We start from the raw sequence: 20,898 nt of genomic DNA, 5'->3' as shown, positions 1-20,898 counted from the left end.
CACCCTAGGTAGAAGAGTGCGCAAAATAAATAAAAATGTAAATGTGTTTGAAGAAACTTGATGAATACGTGCTCCAAGCAATTTCCTAACCACCCTTATCTGGCAAGAGGTGGAGCCATCTCATCTCAGACAGCAACCTGGATAAGATAGCAGTCCATCCTGTACAAAAGCAAACATATTCATTTGGTAATTTGGATCCTGACTGTAGGATACAAGGAGGACATAAAAACTTCACGCAGAGAGCAGACGTGGTTTTTGAACTCCTAAGCCCAGAAGTATAAATCCACAGTGCTGCCCACTGAGCCACCATCCTGTTCATATGTGCAGAATTATTAATATGAAGCCTTATGAAATATGACCCATTTTACATAGTGGTGAAAACAGGAAGTGCTAATCCGGTCTAAGTATTACTTTTACATGAAATCCATTTCTGTAACACGGGTTAATTGTTACTCATAATCCTACATTCACCTAAACATTGAAATTTCCTCCAAGTATGGAATGGCCAGTTAATCCCGCTTCTATTGGTCTAATCTTCCACGGAGGGCAAATGGAAACGTAACGCGTATGTACAATCTCAAATAGTGGGAAGTGAAATCCTGTTCATTGAAAGCAGGTCCGTTCGTTGTCGTGTTCTTTTCACGTCTTGCTGGTCTGCGTTTTCAGTGTGAAATGACGCTAATCCAGGTACCGTTTCCCTCGTTGCGAATGCTATCAGAAGACGGCTTTAAAAAGCAATTAAAACGAGTAGGACCGATGTACGAAATGCTGATAAGGATGTTTCTCATTACTAGTTATTAATGAACTGAAGCAAACCCACTCTACTAACATACTTAATTAAAAAAAAAATCTTAATCGGAACCATTTTAAATAGGCGCCACTCTGGAAAGATAATGATGCTTATTTAGGAGCCGAAAAGTTTCTTGGAAAGAGTCTTGGAAAAAAAAGACAATGAATCTGCCTGGAAATGGGGATGAAAAGGGGCCTCCGTCACAGCGTGGATTCGGTGTGCAGGGCTGCAGCGTTTTGTACACGGTTCAGTGTCTCTCACAGCCAGTTTAATGCGTTGCTATGTGCAGCAACCGAAGCCTCAGTCTCCGCTGGCTGCCTGGCTGTGAGGCGCCGTGCCTTCATTTGCACATCTGGCTTTGGAAACAGCAGCAGCCACTGCGCTACCGTGTTATTTTTTCCCTACCTACACGTTGAAAATAAGTCGTGTTACGTTAGAAGTGTGGATCTCTTTGAACAAACTGCTGTAGATGAACAGGGCTGCTGGCAAATTAATTTTCATGGGGACAGGGTTGACGGTGGGGGGGGGGGGGCTGGATGCTTATTCATTTCCTCATCCCAGCGTTGATCGAGAAACATTTGAATGGAATTAAAGGCTGCGGTTTTATTTCTGTAACGTGTGAATTGTGAGGGGGGGGGGGGGGGGGGTTAAGATGGACAGGGCAGGCGTTGAAATCTCTGGCATGCTACAAAGACACAGGAAGAGGAGCTATTTTAACTTCAATAACTCAAAGAATCCCATGCTTTGTATACGTACTGTAGCTGTTCCTGCGAATACTCCCCCCCCCAACCCTTCACACTGTTCTGTGTTTTGTGCTTCACCTCTGTGTTGTACACTGGTCTCAGGGGGGTGTCATATCTCATGCCACCGTATACCTGTATATGGCCGGTATGACAGTAAAGCCCAGTTCACTTGAGTACCACGTTTACAGTTTATTGCTCAGACAAAGTCTTTTGTTTAAAAAATATAGTTCTAGGTGATAGTTGCTGGCATAGCAGTTTTGCTGTTTTAATTTAAGCGTATAACTTTACAATCGGCTGGCTACTGTAATGTATGCTTACATGCTCTTTTGACCTTATTTATCCAACAATACTGCTTGCTAAGTTACTGAAGCAGTTTACATGAAGTACTTTCCTGAAAGTATGACAGCAGGTTCCCCTGGGACTCATAATGAGTAACCTATGAGTCTGCGTTCCTAACCACTATGCCCCCAGCTGCCTGAAAGTGGCGATGGGAAAAGTTTCCTTTATGGTCAGATAACTTCATTTTTTTCTTAAATTACTTTGTTAAATTGAACACTACAAAGATCTTGTAAACTAGATACCGCATCTATGTGTAGAATCCAGTCAATTTCTAAGCTCGCTAATTGTCGTGCCCCCTACCCTTGGCAGAAGAGTTTTATATGTGGCTCAAACGTAACCACACATTTATGTTTTGAATTCTTGGTTTTATTAGCTTTGAAATGTACAATAAATGCTGCTCCCAAGCTGATTCAATGCAGAGAAGCTGCGTTCTATTCTGCCGGGTGCAGAAGTGCATGAAATGTGTTGCTGCATTAGCAAACCTTGCAGACTAATAGCACTGAACTGTTTCACCTGTTACGGGTTTTTAAAAATAGGGTACTTTAAATCAAATGACAGTCAGAGATCAAACGGTCTGTCCCCAACATGCCAGGGGATATTAATGGATGCTGAAGCCATCTTGCTTGACTCCACGGAACAGTCTGCTGCTTAAGAAATCGCTGGTCTTCCGCACGTACAGCGACACAGAAGAATATGTAATATTTCTGAGTGTTCATGTTGTCTGGCTTAATATCTTACATCGCCGTGCCTCTGGGAATGTTCGTCACTGAGGATATCAGCGTCTGCTCAGTTAATAATATGTATGGTTATCGTTCAGTTATACAAAAATATTCCTGAGTAATGCAAGAATCTGCATCTCACTGGCAGCGCTGTCGGCTTACATCCCCAGTATTGGGGGTTGAATCGCACCTCCGCCGCATGTGGAGTCTGCATGGGTCTCTGCGGAGTGCTCTGCTTTACTCCAAAAATGCAGTCAGGCATATTTAGGTGTCTTAATTGCCCGTGGTGTGTGTTTTCAGAGCCTGTGATGCACTGGCATTCTATCCAAGGTGTCCCCTGCCTGACACCCTCTGCTGCCTGGGAAGGGCTCCATCCAGCTAGAGAAGAAAGGATGGATCATATGAAACGGTTGAGCGGCTAATGGCGACACAACAAAGGAATAGGCGCCATGCATGCAGTACGTAATGCGTTTGATGTCTGATTGTGCTTCAGGCTCGCGCTCATGCGTCTTGCGTGGCTGCAGTCGCTTTTACGTGCCGTGTTCTCGGACAGCTGTCGGGGAGGTCAGGGATCTCGGCGATACCGCGGTGTCACTCTTCAATGCTCGGCTGAATCCGTTTTAGCAGAGAAGGTGACTGTGCCGGAGATCGCAGGGGATCCTTTTCTTGCGGAGTGGAGGTGGAGTTAAGCTGACAACATGACAAGGTGCACAAGGTTCCAGGTGTATTGGGAAAGCGTGTAATGCTATGTGAAATATGTGAACTGAGTATGACATCTCAGAAGAAACTCTTTCATGAGATCCTTGATCTATGTAAATATTGTGATGATGTAAAATGCTGTATTATCATGTACTTCATGTTTGGCACTGGGCCACAAAATATTCTGGTATGTCTGTACATCCTGGCATTAATGTGAGCTCTGATTCTGATCTAAATGCATGTGGGGTTAGGGTTAGTCCAGCTGATGGCATTATGGCCCGTCAACTCCACGGTTTGGTATTTGATTCCTGCCCTCATCTCTGTGGGCACAGAATTTGCATTTCCATGTTTGGGCAGGTTTCCTACGTGCACCAGAACTCCTCCCCCAGTTAAAGAAGAAACTCTTGGGTGAACTGATGTCACTACATCATCCTTAATGGGTGACTGCATGTGTGAGACCTCTGATTGGCTGGTTCCCATCCATTGAATGCTTCCTAAAATCAGCTCCAGTCTCATGGCGACCTTGTACTGGATCAGCAGTTAAGGAAGATGGATGGATGTGTGTTTGTGTAATAAATAGGCCACTGCGGTCATGCCCTGCTCGTCTGATCCTCCCATGTGCCACGCCCCCCTCGCTACCTCGTGTGGAATCCTCGTGTTACCAGTTGTCATATGTCATATGACATCGGTTTATGTAGAGTGGTGTGTTTTCCCAATGAAATCCCATATTCTCCTGATTCCTTGACTCTTGTTAATGCTTCCCCTGTCCCAGGTCCGTGCCCCGGTGTGCATGACAACTGTATTTTGTCTAAATTGTCTGGTTGGGACCAGGACCCTAAAGGGTTAAAAATGGTTTATCGTGCATTAAATGTTCAGACTTTCGTCTGGATGAAAGGATGTAAATAAATACAGTACTGAGCGGTAGTTACAGTTATTACTGCAAACTGTTCCAGAATAATCTTACCCGAGTAAAGCAGATTACCGCTATATGGCCACTGTAATCTAATTCAAGTTGAACTTGGTACAGGTTTAAATAGAAAACCCCTCAAGTCTATCATTTCCTCTGCTGTTCCTCGTATTTACTGCTGAAGGAAGCCACACAAACGAACACGCGTTCTCCAAAGAAACAGTACTTCTAGGCAGGCAGCTCGTAATCTCATATGGAGCTTCTGTTTTTTTTAAACAGTTCACGTCCCTAACAGAGACAGTTGCTTTAAGAAGTTGCCCGTGCTGATTAATACCAGCAGCAAACTTTCGTTTACTTGGCAGACAGTAAAATGAGAGGTTTCACCGTTCGAAATTGGATTTGTCTCTCCGAGGCGACTTACGGTGCATATGATTGCTCTGTTAAGCCGAGGACAGAGACCCCGAGCGCATGGATGTAATCAGGAGGGACGATCAGTTTGCCTTGCAGCAGTGCAGCCTGTGTCTCACTTGATTAATACAGTCCTATTTTCAGAAGAAATACTGATGACCCCGCAGCATAATTTCTAGTGTCCATGGGCTTCCGGAAGGCCTAAATCCCGGAATGGAGCTGTACCTCAGAGAATTAGGACCCTGTGCCAGTGATTAGAAGGTCGTGGGTTCAGATCCCAAGTTTTGCAGAGCAGTTTCACCATTGGGCCCCTGAGCGAGGCCCTTAACACCTAGTTGCTTCAGAGACCGACTGGACTTGCCCTCTAAAAAATGTACATCCCTTTGCATAAAAATGTCCGGTAAATAAGTGAAATACTGAATGCAATCAGTAACCTGAAGTTACCCAGGTCCTGCATAGCAAACATCAATGTTGCCCCCAAAATCTTACAAGGACCCAAAGAATGATGCCTTATAGAAAAACACAGATAGTCCTGTTTTAGCACCTAGACTTTTAATTTTCAACTCAGGTGTCCATTCCTCATAAAATACCGACATGACATTTTCAGCTGATCTTTTGGCATGTTAATGCTGAATCAGCTGTGGGTCGGAACACTCAGCTGTGTGCATTTACACAAAGATTTTTAGCTGCTAAGGGAATTGATTTGAAGAAAGAGTTAGAAAATAATGCTTAGTGAACCAAAGTTGTCTGGACTGCATTTCTGGGCTGTTCTTCTGGGTGAAGTCAGCTGTATCAGAAGAAGAAATGATGCATCCTTGAATTTCCTACAATAATTATATGACAAAGATGGTTTTCTCAGCTTTGAATAATGGTATGTATTTGCTGACAGAGCTATACTTGTATAGTCATATAGCTATAATTCAGAGAAGGTCTGATCCACATGCATTTTTCTCTCCTCAGTTAACATAACAGCCAGAAGGTTCTCCTGATGTGGGCCGAACTCCATTTGCGTTGGCGAATGCAGCGTTTGGCGTTCCGGGCCGAGGTGCTGCTTCCTTTATTTCCGAGGCCCCGGCAATCTTGATTACATTCATCTGCCCTGAGAATTAATTGCCTGAAGATTGTGCCGTGGTTCACCCAGCATCGCCGCTGAGGCCGGGTGATAACCGGTAACGTAGCTGTCAGCCGTAGATACAATCCATGAAGCTCGCCTGGTTTCTTCGTCCAGACAGAGGGGAGGAGGAAAAGCGCATAACCACAGGGCCTTCCTCTGTTTACCGTGTTTATATTTTCCGTAGCGTACATCTCTCTGTAATGTAATGTATATATTCGTGCCTTTAATACCTGATCTCTTCTGTTCTCGTGCTTTTCAAAGGCACTCCGCGAGCTGTGGATGTCAGAGAGCGCATTGTACATTCAGCCCCTGAGCCAGAGAAAATTCGCGGCATATAGCGACTTTCTCTATTGACAGTAAAAGCTTTGTCCTTTGAGGTTCTTTTGTCCTAAATTCAAACGGCCGCTCTGCCTGGCTGAGGTGGGCAACCTTTTCTGGATGCCCGTTTCAGACGTTCGTTCCGTTTCACAGAGAGTTTTTGTCTCGCTCGTTTTCGTGGGCAGATTTTCTCCGACGTGTGTCCCGCGTCGTCTTGCTGACATCGCCGTTCCCTCTTCTGTGCCACAATCCTGTCATTAGTCCTCTTTTTTAAAACTTTTTTTTTTAATTCTGCGACTCTGCATCCAGAGGAAACGTGCTGCGTTTGTTTAGCCTTCTTGTTAAATCTCATGTTTTATTCATCGTAATTCTAATCAAGCCCCTTTGAGCTTGAACCATTCATCCAGCAGGTTACGCTTTACCTTGCGGTGAACTCGGCTGAAATCGGTTTAAACATTTAATTTAAGCTATCCGTTACGTCGGTGCGCTTGTGGCGAGAGCGGCCTTGGTGCTCGGTGTCAGGCGTACATCCGGGGCGTTAGCGGGGACACCTGCCAGATACGGGGGTGTCTAACAGCTTTACTTGCGTTTTTATGACCTTTTTATTGGGGGGGGGGGGGGGGGGGAAGAAACCAATTTTTGTTAAAGATCAGAGGGCGAGGTGACACCTGGCTGGCCGTTTCTGTGGTGAGGGTGGGGGCACGAATGCGGCGCGATCGCCCCCTCGAGCAGAACCACAGCTCCAGCTGTACCTGTCACCCTGCTGTGATGTGCGTTTGGTGTCTGTGTTCCCAGAATTAAGTCCACGTGACTCAAACGTCAACTGTGTCAAGATTTAGACTCAACCTGCATAATAATAAATCACACGTGTATTGACGATAAAATGAAAGGCTCAAAGAGCCAGATCATTGGTTTAATTTGGTGGAAATCGGTCCCATTGTGATGCTGTCCGACTGCGCTTCTGCGCAGCCATGGATGCGCAGTCTCACACGTGTTCATGCCGCATCCCAAACGCACAGCAAGTCACCGTCATTCGCTGCTCGTTAATCATCTCCCATCGACACGAAAGGCCCACGTCCGAGCTGGCAGACGGGTTCCTCACTGACGGCCTTTTTTGCCCTGTCTTCTGCGATTATGGGATGGCCAGCGGTATGAACAATGGCAGCAGATGTGGCCTTCGTTTGCTGAACACGGCCTGCAGTAAACAGATTTGGTTTGCCCAGTGATGCCATTGTGTCTGAACATGCATCAATCCTTCCATCCATGTTTTAACTGCTTAACCTGGTCAGGGTCACCGGGGGCTTGGAGCCTATTTCAGGCAGCACAGGACACAGATCTGAGTACACCCTGGATGGGAGGATGTTGGGATATGTGATGGTTAATCCTCTGCCAATCAGAGACATGTAGTAGGTTATTTTGAAATTGAGATTCGTTCACTGGCATCCAAAGGCTTTGCTGAACTTAATGTTTTTCCAGTTGATGGAGGGCAGAGATGTGGGCACTGGGGAATTTGTTACACTGGGACCATAGCAGGAGGCACCAGCCGTCCTCACGGAAACCTCGACACTCTCCCGCACGGCACGGCGCTCTCCCGGCCCGAGCCCGTGGGTCCCCGTTGTTTAAGGAGCTGTGTTTCTCATAGTTACAGGTGACCTTTATTCGAGTACGGAGGGCAGCTTCACACCTCCTAATGAATCACTTTCACTGGCGTGTCAGCGGGCCAGCGGCACCCGCCGAATTACACCTGAGCGTGTTAAAACCGGCAGCTGTCGCTACTGGCACACGCACGGTCACGCGGTGCCGATCCGCCGACCCGTTCTGCCGTCGCCCTTGTGTGAGAGCGGTACCAGACAGCGGCATAGAGTGCCGTTCCAGCTTTGCAGCGAAACATTAACGCACACAAGAGAAACTCAGTCATTTTTTTACAACATTGTTTTGTTGCTTATCTATCAATACTTCCAAGTTTTCTCATATACATAAAACATACTCTGTGTGTGGTGAGTTTAGTATCCTAAATTAAATAAGGGTAGTGTTAATACTATTAAAATATTTCTGGCAGCACAGTGAATGGATATTTAATGTAATTCTTCTTTATGATCTCGACTGTTGTGTTTCCCCGAGTCTTTTTTGATCATGACTGATAATGATTTATCTGTGGTAAAGATGACACTGGGTTTGCCGATGGATAACGCACATCCTGTTTTCAGGCTGGTCATAAAGTTTCTACCACGATTACCTTCCATCGTCCCCCCGGCCCCCCACACGCAGAAGGGGATACTTCTAAAGGGGGACCCGTATTTCCTGTCCAATGCCATTACAGTCGAAATCAAGAACAAACTCTTTGTCATTAATTTATTTGCAGTATTAGGTGACTAAATGAACTCTTGCATCTCTTCAGAGAACCCCGTCAGTCGCCATTATTATGATGGCTACTTCAATTAATCGCAAGATATTTATGCATGTAATTTTGAAATGATTATTCATTTTGCAGTGTCTAATGAGGCAGCTCGGTTTTCGGCCTTTTTGTGTATGTTTCACGAAGGACGTGTGGCTGCGCTCAGCATCCTCCTCAGCATTTACCTTCATCCATTAGTTGCTGATTAATTGCTGACCCATGAGATGTGGACTTGTTAATAACAGCCCTCCTGTGTAAGATGCATCTTTTAATTTGCAGAATTGAATTGAATTTCTCACGGTGATGTTCTGAAATTAATAAATAGTATGAAAACTGTTAACGCAAGGCGGGTTTGTTGCACGTCTTCAGCAAAAGGAATGAGTAATTACTGCGAGTTTTTGCTTGTGTATGATGCTGTACATTTTGTCTGCTTTATTGGATAGTAGTTAATGTAGTTAAAATGATCTGGGCATCCTTGGGGCAAATACTTCCGGTGCTGTTATAGTCTAAAAACACTCTGTTAGGATTATTGATGTCATTGAATTGCCCGTAGTGGATGTGTGGTGCCATGCGATGGACTGGCGTGTTGTCCAGGTCGTCCCCTATCTGATGCCATGCGATGGACTGGCGTGCTGTCCAGGGCATCCCCTGTCTGGTGCCATGCGATGGACTGGCGTGCTGTCCAGGGGGTCCCCTGTCTGGTGCCATGCGATGCACTGGCGTGCTGTCCAGGTCGTCCCCTGTCTGGTGCCATGCGATGGACTGGCGTGCTGTCCAGGTCGTCCCCTGTCTGGTGCCATGCGATGGACTGGCGTGCTGTCCAGGGCGTCCCCTGTCTCGTGCCATACGATGGACTGGCGTGCTGTCCAGGGCGTCCCCTGTCTCGTGCCATACGATGGACTGGCATGCTGTCCAGGGCATCCCCTGTTCGCTGCCCTGTGCTTCCTTGCTGAAATATGCACCAGGCTCACTGGAGATGGATGAATGCTTATGGAAAATGGATGAATGAACAGATAGTATTTAATGATCTTTATTATTTCTCTTCCACATTGCACTGACTTTAACATTCTTGTCCAACAGGACTATCTGTCTTTTTTATTTCCTGTAGAAGTTCCTGATTGTAGTGGGTCCCTCTGAATAAAGATCTTCTTCATCGATTATGTACCTTGAGCAGGAAAGTACAGTGTACAGGGGCTTTACGGGAGCAGTAGGGCTGCTTCACCCTCATGACAGGAAATCAATCAGCACTGTCCGCAGTTCAAGACTGACAGCTCAATAAGGTTGAATGTTAGCTTGGTAGTTGATAATATTGCATTTGTATCTGTTCAGTTGTATCCCCACGGTTTGTGGGTGGGTGTGAAGCTTACAGATACAAATGAGCTATTCTATCGACATCTTCTCAAGAAGCTTTTCCTCGCGTGTTGAGAGGCGCCATATTCTTCACTTCCATAATAGCAAGATGATTAGCTATCAGCGGAAATCCACCCCAAGCCTGTTTATCTACGCTGAGGGGAAAAGTTTAAAAAGCATTAATGAATTAGGACATTTTTGTAACGACACTGGGTGGCCGCGATCACCCTGAAGGACAGGGGCACGTCTTGCAGATATTTGACCAGCTAGATATATATCAAAATAAAAGAAGAATGATTAATTTCCCAGTGTGGTCTATGGAAAATAATGAATGATGCATGAAAGGCATCGCCTGCCACCTCATCTACAGCAGCATAAAAATGCATTGAATAAATCATTTAATTCACTTACGTTAGCATACTTCTATAGCATACTTCTATAGCATGCTTTCCAGCACTGTTGTGCCACAGCTTAATGGTAACACCAGCATGGAAAGACACCATCATGGGAAGGCAATAAAACAGCCAGAAACATCTGGAAGGTAACAGGAGATAAAAACAAGAACTCCTGTAGTGGGGGGGTCTCTGGGGTCCGAGACCAGGTCTGCAGCCCAAAATCCCCCCAGGCGTCCTACCCTTCTTTGGGTCAGAAATGAGGGTGTTCATTGGCTGGAGGGGAATGGCCAACTTAGCCCCCGGGAGAGCTGGTGACGCTCTGCAGGTGAGCCAATGGCGTCTCCTTGGCTGGGGCGGAGTCAAGGCTCTGCACCTGGCTCAGTTAGCCCATTGGCTGAGCACAGAGGCACCAACCAATGGGAGAGAAGACACAGAAGCAATGTGTCAGTTCTAATAATAAATAGAATCACGTCTAATAAACAATAATAAATAATAAGATTAAAAAAATTAACGAAGAATAGCCTGGATAATTAACTTGCATGTCAGTAAATATGCTTATCTCAAATCGGATTTGAAAGGTCTGAAAAAATGTCTTTTGTTTTGTGCTTTTGTTAAATATTTTTGTTGTTTTTTCACTTGAGTTCAGGCAATTTGGGTTTTGTCATACTAATAGATGTTATTTTTCAAAGGAAGATGTGTGAAAAATGGACGATAGTGGCTTCCAGTGAGATGGCATTTTATTTAATGCACTCTAAGTTGTGTATTTTGTAATGGATTTGAAATTAAACCGAAAAAGGTCTGCGCACTTGCGCATGTATATTTTATCAATAAGATAAATGACAGTTATTTTTTCTTTGATCGTTTGAAGCAATAGCAGTCTTCTTAGAAATATGGCAGTACTTTAACAACACCACACAACGTTATCCTGGGGCCTGCACTGTTAATTATGTTAATTCTAACTAAAAGAAATCTCCACTGCGGTTTCACTGGCATGCAGTTTGCACTGGGCTCCTGTTTGCTATATTCCACTAAAAACAGGTACCGGTTTCTTCTGTACGTTCTCGACAATGGCAGTATGAATGACTAGGACTGGCGAGCTCACAGACAAGGTTTATTTAAACCAGGGGTCTCCAACTCCGGTCCTGGAGAGCTGCTCTCCAGCAGGTTTCCTATCCTACCTGGCCTCTGATGTGCCACACCTGTTCCTGGTATTTACCCAGATCTCAGCTGTCAAAAGTAATCTGTTCACAAACCCTTACTTAAGTCAGATTTACCTTCCTGTATTGTTCTAGACAGCTTAAACTAAAAAACACGTAAGCCAGAAATATGCATTTAATATGTACTAAAGAATGCATATGAAATTAATGAAAAGATGATGCTTAAATTTACTTAAAGGCACATGTGTTGCGTTTGCATTTTTGTAAACATGGGAAATGTATGTCGTATATATTTTGCGTAAGTTCATTTCAGATGTCAGTTTTACGTAAGTCTATGCAATTCAGGGTAAACTGAAGGCAAAGCATTTTTCAACAATGCGGCACAGTTGAGGGAACTCGAAGACGTGTGTTGCTGAGATATATCAGAACAGCTTTAAGAGAGGTAGCTTCTCAGCTTGGGAAATATTACGGTAATGAAAATACCATGGTATTTTCAAATGTGGGCAACAAAATTCAGCAAATCTCAACCTACTACGGTACTATAGTAGTATACTACGGTACTACCCCACCCTACTGCACAGGGATGGTGCTGCAGTCCCCTTTTGTCATGTGACCATGTTCTTTTTTTAAGGGTGGGCACAGCTGATGGTTGTTGTATTATAACATTTCTCAAATGTACAGTCCCAGGAGATGTTGAGTACGGTTAAATTGCAGGGATTTTGGCCAGCGCCACTGCTGTGCTCCTCTTGCTAGACTGAGATCGCCCACGTTTCTGCGGTGTTGTCTGGGCTGCCGATTGCTGTTTTTTTCTTTATCTAAGCTTTTCACCTTTAAAAACAAAACAAAAAAAAAAAACATGAGGACTGTTTTTCCAAGGAGGCACAGTCTGGTCCTTTGAAAAGGCAAAGGAAGAAACAGGAAATAACAAAAAACAGAGACCTGAACAGTTATAACGAACGTGAAGAGGTACTTAGCACGGTGCTCTGGCTAAGACCTTGCTCTTACGTTCTTGCTCTTAAAAATCGGTATGTTCTATTTTCCAGACCAGGCCCTTTTCATTGGGCAGCATTCCAGTCAGCTTTTCTAAACGGTAATTTCACTTTAAATTAAGTGCAATTTATGCCCTGGTGGAGGTTGCCACAGTCTGGAGACCTGGCATGACGGGAGAATCAGCAGCATGTGGATGGTCACACCGAGGCCGGAGTGTTTGCGGGGCAGGGGACCGTGTTTCTGCCAAATCGGGAACTTCGGTTCAGCTTTAGTGCGGAGCCCGAAATTTTATCTGGCTGGCAAAGATAATTCTCATTTTCTGGTGTATGACGTGTTAGTGTTTACTAAACATACTGAACATGGAACGTTTATAACTAGATATCATCATTATTGTGTGGAAAATAATTATGCAGTATTCCAAATGAAACTTTTTACTCTATAGTGAGTTTCGGATGCAAAAATAAGAAGCATTTTATTTCTGCTGCAGCTGCACATTGTGCTGATGGTAAAATCCAGGTATGCGGAATGCTGTGCTGTAAGTTAAATGTGTACACGGAACATCTGAAAGTGTTCGGTCTGTTCATTTATTGAACTCGTGGCTTAGGGAAAAAAAGGGAAAATGTGTTATATTCAACACCGAGAGATAATGCGCTGATATTTCTGCTCATGATGATTATAATCCAAATGCAAAACAAATTCACACCATATTCTGGCTTCATATCAATTTTTAAATTTATTTGGCAGACAACTTGAAAGGTTTTTTTTTTTTGTCAAAATAAATAAATAAATAGATAAATAAATAAATAAAATGAAAAAGCAGATATGCTAGTTCACGAATCAGGTCGAATGGCTTTAGTTATCCTTCCTACTGACCTGAAAGCAGTCAGCCTGTCAGCTTAAGAAGCTTAACGTGTCATGTCGGAGTAAGCGATATAATTGATAGAAAGACTGTAGCTATCTTTCCTCTAAATAAGCCTCACAATGACCTGGGCGGCTGCACAATTATCACTAAAACGAGTTTCCCCTCCTGCTGTTCCTGGGTCTTCCTCATCGGCACCGCGCTGCTTCGGCGTAAAGGATAAACGGAATGAAACGATAAGCTCCGCAGCTAAACGCCGTGGAGAGTTTTTCAAGCGGTAGCATCGACACTTCCCCTTTGCTGGGCTCCACTCTCTCTCGCTGCACACAGCCGCAGACGGGGGTAAGTAATGCTCCTCGGCACGAAGGTGTCACCGTGAAGGTGTCCTCCTGGGGAAGGCTTGAGCTCTATCGACTGCTGGCAAAACCTCATCAACTGCATATTTGTCACCCAGAGTCGCTGCCCTCTTTCCACGCCTCGCTCACCACAAGAAGGCAAAACTGTACAGGAAGTGCCATGCTAGGTGTGAAGCATGCTGCATGTGTTTTGCACATGTGGCTTTGGCGTGCATATGAGCTCATTACAGAAAGTATTGTGGAAAGGGTCCTGTTTAATTTCCTATATGACCACCAGGGCGGTGAGCTTTCCTTTACTGGTCGTGAAAGCAAATTGTCAAATGGGTTGGTTGCCCTCCGCATGAAAGATTAGTGCCACGTCAAAGAACGTTTTCATCCTGGGACTTTCCACTCCTCATTCCGCTTCATGGAAGCTTTTTATTCGATTAGCCTGAGCATTATGGCTGTGAATATCAAATGGATTTCACCCACTGGGATGGCCGCGGCTCACCTCTAGACCTTATAAGATTGTAAGGATGTGTGTGATTTCTCTGCGGGGTCGAGTCCTGGCGGGGAGGGGAGGGGAGGGGAGGGGAGGGGAGGGGAGGGTGGGGGGGACTGTTCCCTGCCTCTCGTTTGGATGGTTATCTGGTGTCAGGAAACAGGATCTCGGGAGTGAGGAACCGCAAAAGTCTAGGTCACACTGGTGCCGGCGTTTTTAGTGAAACGCGGGTCGTGCCGGAGCTATCCGGTGTGGTGAGTCAGAGCAGCCCGATTCACGTTTATATTTCACCTTCTCTCACCGCTGCCGCCTCCACCCTCTCCCCGTTTTGACATTAGATGAGATAATCCTCCACAGAACTACGTTAGTAATGTAAGTTAGTCATGCTGGCTGGTTTATAGAATCGTGCAGATTCTATAACATACATGCTGTTATCCAAAGTGAGAAAGCAGAATCAATTGGGGATCAAGGGCTTTGCCCACCCTTGTATTTGAACTGATGCCCTTCTGATCACTGGTACAGGGCCCTGAACCACGTCCTCTGCAGAACCATGCATGTCAAAAGCAAACCTGACAGAAATGCAGCCCACTTCTCATGTTGTATTGTTATAAAAATTCATATTTTTAAACAAATGAGCAATTAATGGTGTAGTAAAGCCTGATAAAGCAGGACACTTACAAAGGGTCTAGTTAGCCTTTGCATATACCATGCTACTGTATTTAAAGACAATAATTAGTTACTGAAGTCAGTGAAGAAAAGTAATAATTCATGAGAAGGACACTTCAGGTGTAGTCCGCTCTGGCTTAGGTGTTCACATGATTGGAGGATATCTTTGGGTGTAGGTAATTCTGGATTAAGGTCATGGTGTTCAAAGGACTAAGACCTCTTGCAAAAAGCCCAAACAATCTGTATTCTCACCTGCAGTTTTCAAATAAGCCTTTTGATTAGTAAGTATTTTTTTTTTAAAAGATTTTCATTATGTTTCAGCATGTTTAGCACAAAGGTTTAAAACGTTAAAAATGTTCGTCAGGTAACACAGTCTGTCAAACAATTAGACAGTTAACGTCTTGGCTGGGGCTTGTTAAGGAGGCGAAAGGCGGTTATTCTTACTGGTCGGGTCATGAGGAACAGGAATGGCTTCAGAGATTTAGAGAAAATGAGCGATTTCCAGAGCTGGTCGAGATTGTCACCGTACGTCAAAACGGCCTGAACGGCAACTCAAACCGGGGGTATTTTTAGTACGGTAAGTGAAAGGACTGAAGGGATTTCAGCAGCCAAGCCCAGCCTTTTGATTGCAGGCATACTGCTGCAAATCGCCCGAATGCTGAGAAACAAAGCAGCATATCAGGGTGAAGTACAACAACAGCTGCATGATAGTTGCGGGGTGCATCAGGGCTCACAAGCGCGGCGTGCTGGCCGGCTGATGGGTAAGGAGGAAGCGGCCCGGCTTTTCTTCCCGCCGCCTCTGACAGTCTGAGGCAGCGGCGCTGTCTTCTTGAGCTGCAGCCCCAACTTTGCTTTCCCTCCACACGACGGCCGGGGTTGCTATCAAATAGTTATATAAATGGACTGCTGCGGCTATTTTTCTAGACAGGAAACGGATTCCTGAACTCGCTTAACAGCGCTACGGGATGCAATTTGCTGCCAGCTTCGTGGTCGCGCTTATTTGCATGCATCTGTCAGCTTCTTCGCTGGTTTTATTCCCTCTCAGTGGACACTTGGTGTCACTCACCAAGACGCCCTTATGCCATCTACCCTGCTGAACAGCTATTAAGGGATCCAGTGGTGCGTTTAAAAGGCACCCCCCCAGTGCCCCCCCTTCCTAAGCTCACATTCCTATTTACATAAAGAGATGTGTGAAGCTGGTAATATACCCCCAGCCTGCCTTTTAAGTCTTACAATCCCAAGACGGGATCCTAGTGGATAGACATGACAAGGCCGTATTTTTATACTCTCTTGTTTATTTCATCGTGTTATTTGAATCCCAGCACGATTAGATTATGGTTATGGGCTGATGCAGGACACGTTTACTGCACCACGAAAATGTTTTTCCATCCAGCTCGCCCCGTCTGCTCGCAAAACGCATTTTTAATGAGATGTGGTAGCACTTAAATGCAAGAATCAGGGATATCCATCCATCCATCCATCCATCCATCGGTATCCCAATCACCTCCAGTACAGGGGTAGGAGTGTCCCAGATCCTGTTCCAGGAAACACGCTGAACAGGACAGCAAGAAAGCTGTAAATTTGATGAAAGGCTATAATGCAGGTAAATAATAAGATAGAGTGTGTATGAGATGGTCATGTTATTGTTGAGAGTTTGGCATGACGGTGTCCTCAGAATGTATTAAATGCTGCAATAATTGGTCTGAACAGATACGGCTGGATTCGGTGTGGTTTGAAAGCGCTCGGCAGATAACAGCACTCTATATATAGTAACAGAATAGTCCTGTGTTATTCCACTGTACGTTTTTAGCCCCACAAAACCCATTATCATAATTCAGAGAGAGTTAGACTCTGGCTGATGAAGTTGCGATGTCCTGCTTCTGCGGTCAGCAATATTTGATTCCAGGTGCATTGTAGATTTGGGGCATGAATGTAGCTACAGAGGGAGGATTTATCCTCAGCATGACTGCAGTCTTAACCTTTAAAGAAAGAAAGAAAAAAAAGCTTTGGGCAGGTGACCAAGGAGTGTTTTACCGCAGTGACAACAGGAGGGATGTTTAGGGCTTTGTGTGGGAAATGGTCTTAAAATGTATGATGAAATGCAGACATTAAAGAAAAAACAGACTGATATCTCCATGATCTCACTAAAGACATACTGATATCACCACAATCTCCCTGAAAATACACTGATATCTTCATGACCTACCTGAAACACACTGACATCTTCACATTCCCTTAAAAACACACTGATATCTCCATGATCTCCCTGAAAATGCACTGACATCTTCATGAACCACCTAAAACACACTGATATCTCCACAATCTCCTTAAAACACATTGATATCTCCACAATCTCCTTAAAACACATCGATATCTCTACGATCTTCTTAAAAACAAACTGGTATCTCCATAAGCTCCTTAAAACACACTGATATCTTCATGATCTCCCTAAAAACACACTGATATCTCCACGTTCTTCTGATAACCACACCGATATGCAGTCCAAAAACCTGCAGTTAGGAGTCATGGCGATTTGATGTTTCTGAAATGCTTATTGCGTGTTAGTGCATGTTCCCTGTGACAGACCGGTGTCCTGTCCAGGGTCTGCTCCTCCACTCTCCCACCCCCTCCACTAGATAAGCAGCTGGAAGATGGAGAGCTTTCACTTCACCTCTGCTCTGAGCTGCTCGGTATTAAGTTATCATCCGCAGGTAATGCGCTGCATCGGATGTACATGTGACAGTAGCTAACTGCAGACTGATAGGACAGCAGTCCATAAGGCTGGGATCTCTCCAGCTGGGGTTAGGACCAGGTCAGAACAATCCCAAAAATGATGGCTTCAGTTTTACCCTCCATGTTGTCTGTGTACTGACCTTGCAGGCGTAACATCATAGGTGTTAATTATTGTATTTAATGTATCTGCCCTGCTTTCGCGGAGATTCAAATGTGAGGAGTTGGCGTTAACGATAAAAAAAGCCTTTTAAGGACGTTGCTCAAACCAAGCTTATTTCATACTACATGAAATCGGTGTAGTTAACTGTTAACGATGCACGGCAGTATCGATTATGATTTCTCATAAGCGAGCACCACTTTCACGGAGCTGTAATTATTCATCTTACCGCGTGTTACGGTGTAGTGCCATTATTATTCTGCTGGCTGGAGTGCTGCCCCACCCATTCTCCCATCAGCTACTGGGTTCAGGGCCTGACAGCAGCACCAAGCCTTACCGTCTGAGCGGCGGAGGGAACTGAATGCCATTTGAAAAGGGCCCTTTTCTATTTTGAGCTTCTTAATAACAGAGAAATACAGCAGAAATGATACATTTTCTGATTAAATATGGAAGACCTACATTTCTCTTTGCTCGAGGGCCGCGGCTGAATTTCCGCAGATCAGACTGCCAGATCACATTTGCGTATTATGTTTGCAGAAACGTGATTTTCTTAAGCGCCAGGCGACTTCCTCGGTCAAGCGTGCGGGAATGTCGAAATTGGGCCTAAGAAGCCCACAGGTGAGTTCCAGCGGAGCGGGGCGGCGATTTCCGGCAACCGGGTGGCCCGACGGCTGTGATTTTGACCCGCGGCACTTCTGGTGCTTCTCCGTGTCCTCCCTGCAGCGAAAGCCACCGGGAGACCTTGTGCCAGTCTCCAGGGAGACGGCGCGATGAGGCCGAGTCGGGACAGCGGCCCGCGGAGTTAATATGGAAACACCCTTAGCTATTATTCGAACCGAACAGCAGAGCACAGCTCATCATGAGCAGCGCTTGAAGATTTATGATTCGCTGCCGGCTCTCTCTTCATTCTAGACGTGTCATAGGAAAGCCGTCTGCCTCAAAGTAATAATTGGTCACCTGGGAAAAGAGATTCACACGCTGGGGGTAAATGTTAGACCACGAGAAGAAAAATGATCCACTGCACACAAGGCTTCTGCAACGTGACGTCTGGATATTAGCGCTACTGTTTTTTGTTCTTTCCTGATGTCATCACTTAGTCATTAGCCAGGCCTTTCTCTGGCCCACCGCTGGACTCGCTGTGTGACCAGACAAGTGAAATAATGTTTTCAGTAAACAGACATGGAAAAGTACCTCTTACTGGGGGCTCACATTTCATCAGTCAGGCACCTTAAAATATGCGTGTTTATAATTAAGGGAAAAAAAACAGCGAAGAAGTAGTAATTTAGTGGTAGTGGGGGAAAAAGTAATAGATGAGGTGCGAGCGAAGTAAACTGATGCTGCTTAATGAGGCTCGAATCGTAGGGGAAATTTCAAGGCGATAAAATGATGAGATCATTTCTATCTGCAGGATGTGCGTTTGTGGCAGGTGACATCCGATCTTTAGGTGGGTTATCTGGTTACGGGTGACAGGGAGTCGGGCAACTAAGCCTGGTTAAGTCCTCCTTTGTGGGGCCTGGTTTACCTGTGCCAGTTGGACCTGGGCCGTGGATTGTCGCGTCGAAGGAAATGGGAGTAATGGCGTAATGGGAGACGACTGAGAGGGCTGAAGGGCGACGGCATGAGATTCCACGGCTGTCTGCCCGCCATCGGCGGCAAACGCCGGCGCCTCCCATAGGGCGAAGTAGGCGGAGCTCTGTGCTGTGTTCCAAGGCCAGTTTGTACGCTTGCGTTATCTTGCATTATCCTGCATTATTCTGCATTACTCAGCTCGCTGACACCCCCCACACCTCCCCGCAATTAGCCCAGCGTAACGTCTCACAGGAAAGTTTAGTTAGTTTCCTTTTCGGACGTGTTTCTTCTCCAGCGGATCCGATTGTAAATGTTCTCCCGAGTAAATAGGCTGTGCCCACTGATTAGGCTTAATTAGCACAAAAAAGGCAAGTACGTACTGTATGTATTTCATTTTATTTATCTATTTGATTATTAATAATCTTTTTTTCCACCCCAGTTTTGTGTTGGTTGACCTTGGATTCCTCTAAGCTTTTGACTACTTTAATCTTCAGGAGGCGAGTAATTAAAAGCAAAATTGGACAGAATATTAACAAAGGACAATGACGTACAACATCTGGCCAGTGAAGGAATTATTTATAAAGGGAGTAATTAAGAGTGTGTGGGTGTTAATTCTCTCGGATGCATTTTCGCTTCTTTCTAGGTGTCTGGACTGTCACCGGTGGAGAACCACACCCAAGGCCAGATCCTGGCCCCGGGGGTCCGATGGGGGCAGACACCCATCAATCAGTCGACACCATGGGAGACGGACGAGCCCCCGTCGAAGCAGCTGCGGGATAGCGAGGCCAACGGTAACTGCCCCTCCCCCCGCCTTTTATTTAACTGTCTCGCATGCCGCCCATGTTTAGAAAGTCACGCAGATGCTTTTAATTGTAATTATAGGTAGGTAATTACTATAATTAATGTAGTTAATTTGTGTGAATTTAAATCTCAGCCGAGTCGTGAATGATTTGACGGCAGTGCAAATATTTATTATGTGGTCACTTGCAATAATGTGGAGACTGATGAGCTGTTAACAGATGAGCTGTTAACAGATAACGCGGCTGTGGAAGCTCAGTCCTCGGAGAGTGTGAACCTGTATTTTATCTGGATCCTTACGCAGTGTGTCACAGGGCATGTGGTCGTTATGACTGCGGCCACACGGATGGAGGGTGTAATGCAGTATCACAGCCATTTTTTTCCTATATAATCTGGAGGTAAAAATCTGGAGAATCATCTAAAGGTCAAGCAATAACTTTCAAGCTACTTCCCTTGTATGTAATATACAGCCTTGGAATTAGTTGCCCCGAGCGATTACTCCTGCCTGCCACCCCGCTGTGAAGAGCTGTGCTCTTCAGTAAGTAGCAAATGAAGTTGTGGACCGTCGTAGTACTTAAATGAGATGTCAGGTGAGGAAAAGCGGCCAATAAATTATTCCGCGTTAACGCTAATAAAGGCTCCCTTCTCTGGGATAACTGTTTGGGAATTTTAGAGGTGGATGGAGTCAGGGAAGCGTGAGCAGGGTGTGGAGCTCCTGGGAGTCGCCGCTGCTGATGCGCTGCAGTTTCTAAACCGCATCGTTTTATTCGCGTGAAATGAAGCTTTGTTTGTCATTTGTAAGTGCAGGTACATTGGAATATGTCAGCTTTTGCATAGCTGATCTTGCTCTACTAATTAGGAGACACACATAGCTTATAGAGAAGCTTGGGATTCATGCACAGGGTCAGCCTTTCATTTATTTGGGGGGGAGGGGTGTACACTGCCAAGCATGGGA

At 45.2% G+C, this 20,898-nt stretch overlaps 1 protein-coding gene across 2 annotated transcripts in view; it reads left to right on the top strand.

The window, feature by feature from the left end:
* LOC125714579 (kelch-like protein 29) overlaps positions 1–20,898 on the top strand; it is a 158,980-nt gene that overhangs the window by 55,710 nt on the left and 82,372 nt on the right. For both annotated transcript variants that reach the window (XM_048985306.1, XM_048985305.1), the window contains one exon: positions 19,789–19,936. In XM_048985306.1, the coding sequence (XP_048841263.1) occupies positions 19,789–19,936 (148 nt within the window). The remainder of the gene's footprint in view (positions 1–19,788; positions 19,937–20,898) is intronic.

This window comes from Brienomyrus brachyistius, chromosome 19, assembly GCF_023856365.1.
Source record: "Brienomyrus brachyistius isolate T26 chromosome 19, BBRACH_0.4, whole genome shotgun sequence".
In the NCBI taxonomy this organism is placed as follows: domain Eukaryota; kingdom Metazoa; phylum Chordata; class Actinopteri; order Osteoglossiformes; family Mormyridae; genus Brienomyrus; species Brienomyrus brachyistius.
This window is presented reverse-complemented; position numbering and strand designations above follow the sequence as displayed.